This window comes from Propithecus coquereli, unplaced genomic scaffold, assembly GCF_000956105.1.
Source record: "Propithecus coquereli isolate 6110/MARCELLA unplaced genomic scaffold, Pcoq_1.0 Scaffold126, whole genome shotgun sequence".
In the NCBI taxonomy this organism is placed as follows: Eukaryota; Metazoa; Chordata; class Mammalia; order Primates; family Indriidae; genus Propithecus; species Propithecus coquereli.
This window is the reverse complement of record NW_012136747.1, coordinates 456501-459170: the sequence shown is the minus strand read 5'-3', so window position 1 is coordinate 459170 and position 2670 is coordinate 456501. Positions and strand designations below refer to the sequence as shown.

The following is a 2670-nucleotide window of genomic DNA, read 5'->3' as shown; positions in this document are numbered from 1 at the left end:
TCATAAAAAAGGAAGGGACAATTCTGGAAACATAAAGTATACACAGCAAAACATAGGCTTATCCAAGTGTAGATATAACAAGCAAGTAAATGTCTCCTGTTTTTGGTCTATAGGAACATTATTTTATCAATTATCTCAAAACAGTTCATCAAATCAATCCGCAAACATCCCACACATCTGGATGCACCCTGCCCGCTCTCCCCTGCCCTGCCTGCTGACCCCGGTCCTCCGACACCAGGCAGCCCTCACAGCCCTGCAGCAGGATCTATCTGCCCCATTCAGGCCCCCACACCTGCACCTGTCACAGCACTGCGGCCCCACCCTCTTGTCACCAGCGGTCCTCTGCACTGCCACCTCCCCTGCTGGCCTCCCAGCCTCCTGCCAGCAGGGATGCGGCTCATCAGCCTCGCCAGGAGAAAGGGCCGCTTTACAACACCCCAGCGTTCAACGTGACAGCTATTCTTTACTCAGTCCCAAAATGGAGCCACGCGAAGCTTTCGCTCAAGGTTAGAGCTTAGGTTCATCAGAGAAAGCACTTTCTCCTGCTGGAAATGCAGCATTTACAGATAGAACCGTGTGGAAAGCACGGCCACTTCTAGTGCTTCGTGGAGGTGCCAAGCTAAAGTACTGCCCATGCTCACTCTTCCTGGGGATTTAAAAAACTGGTTTCTGTTTCTTATTGATGCAAATAAGTGACCCAGCCAACCAGTCTCCCAAGAAGGCCCCTTCCAGTTTCAGTCTGGCACCCCCAGATCAAGGAGGCTTGGTACACTCTACCTGGTTCTCAGAGACACCGACACCAGTGGATTTGCGGCCGGTCATTGTGGTTTCCACCCCAACACCCACTACTGTGCTACATGTGCCACCTGGAAACAAAGGCTCTGATGTCACCGCTCAGCCTTCACGAAAGGCTGATGGTTTTGTGCTGTGTTGCCTGAAAGATCATTTCCCCAATTCTCATTAGTAAGGTCCTGGCCGAATCCTTCCTGTTCTACCCTTTAAGAGCTGTGCCAATGACACTCGCTTGGTTTGCTCTCAGGAAGACCTGGCAGGTGGGTGAGCGGAGTCAGCCCACGTGGAAGTCATTCGGCCTCGGTAAACGTGGCTGAAGTCGTCCCAGGACCAGCAAGGTGAATCCCTGCCTTCCACGGGGAGACCTGAGGCCTGGGGGGCTGGCGACTTGCTCAAGTCACACAGAGGGAAGGGATGGACCTAGGATTGAGCCCAGCCTGGTCTGACCAGACTCTATAGTGGGTTACTCAGAAAAGCTTATTTTATACCAATACTCACTCTCTTTAACTCCTCAAATTATAAAAAAGGGCCTTGAACCCTTCCATCTAAGCAAGATTCAAATAGAAGGAAGAGACTTTCACAAGGAAAAGAGAACTTCGGTTTGTGTTAGGACTAGATTAGAGCCCCAGACCCAAACAGGGCCCACAAAGCCCTGTGTGTCCACCCTTGCCAGCCTCTGCTGCTCCCTCTCGGGCCACTGTCCTCGTGCCTGGGGCTCCAGCCACCCTGACTTCCTTTTGGCTGCTGCAGTGCTCCTCCCTGCCAGGGGCCTTGGCACATTTGGCCCCTACTCAAGTTCTTCCCCCACCTCCTCCGGATTATCCCTGCTCGTACTTCAGATCCCAGCTCAAGCACCACCTCTGCGGAGAAGCCTTCTCCAACCACCGGACTAGGGGATCCTTTGGTTCTACGCTCTTCTAGGTGTGGCTTCCCTACCTTCAGAGCAAGCAGCACAGTCTGTAATTGCACGTTCATCAGTGTGATTATCTGATGAATGTCTTTCCCCCAGAAGCTCTGGGCTCCATGACAGTAGCTACCAAGGTAGTTTTTGCCCATCACTGTATCTTACTTAGAGTAGGACCAACTCGCACGGGTGCTCAACGAGTACAGATGCTCCTCAACTTACGATGGGCTATGTCTCCATAAACCTGTCCTAAGTGGAAATATCGTAAGCCAAAAATGCACTTAATACACCTAACCTACCAAACATCATAGCTTGGCCCAGCCTACCTTAAATGTGCTCAGAACACTTACGTTAGCCTATAGCTGGGCAAAATCACCCAACACAAAGGCTATTTTATAATAAAGTGTTGACTCTTTCATGTAATTTATGGAATACTGTACCAAAAGTGAAGAACAGACTGCTGCATGGGTACTCCAAGTACGGTTCCTACCGGATGTGCATTGCTCTCGTACCATCGTAAAGGGAAAAACTGTAAGCCCAACCACCGTGAAGTCAGCGACAGTCTGTACTTGTGGAATGGATGAATGACCAAGCAGGTAAATCATCTCATGCAACGCCCCCTACAACCCTGTGAGGTAACACTGTTAACGCTGGCATTCAGCTGATGTACCCCAGGACAGCCACGCCTGAGGCTTAGAGCCCCCAGTCCCCTCAGTGCCAGGGCCTTAGTCAGGGCACAGCTTGGATATCATCCCTATGTCCACCCTGTCCTCTCTGGCAAAAATAGAAAAAGAAAGAAGCCCACAAGGCCATCCCAACCCGTAGCACAAAGCGGCACACTCACCCCGTGTTTCTGAATGGCCACGTTGGTGAGATGCACGAACATGTTGTCCAGCTCGCTGGTACTTGGGGTGTACTTCACCGTGCAAAACCGGCAGAACCCAAGCTTGTACCTATGTAGGAATTTAGATTAA

The 2670-nt window shown here is 51.0% G+C and overlaps 1 protein-coding gene across 1 annotated transcript in view; it reads right to left on the bottom strand.

Moving 5' to 3' along the window:
- TTLL1 (tubulin tyrosine ligase-like family member 1) overlaps nt 1-2670 on the bottom strand; it is a 29380-nt gene that overhangs the window by 11506 nt on the left and 15204 nt on the right. The window contains exon 5 of the mRNA XM_012637967.1: nt 2541-2649. Coding sequence (XP_012493421.1) covers nt 2541-2649 — 109 coding nt within the window. The remainder of the gene's footprint in view (nt 1-2540; nt 2650-2670) is intronic.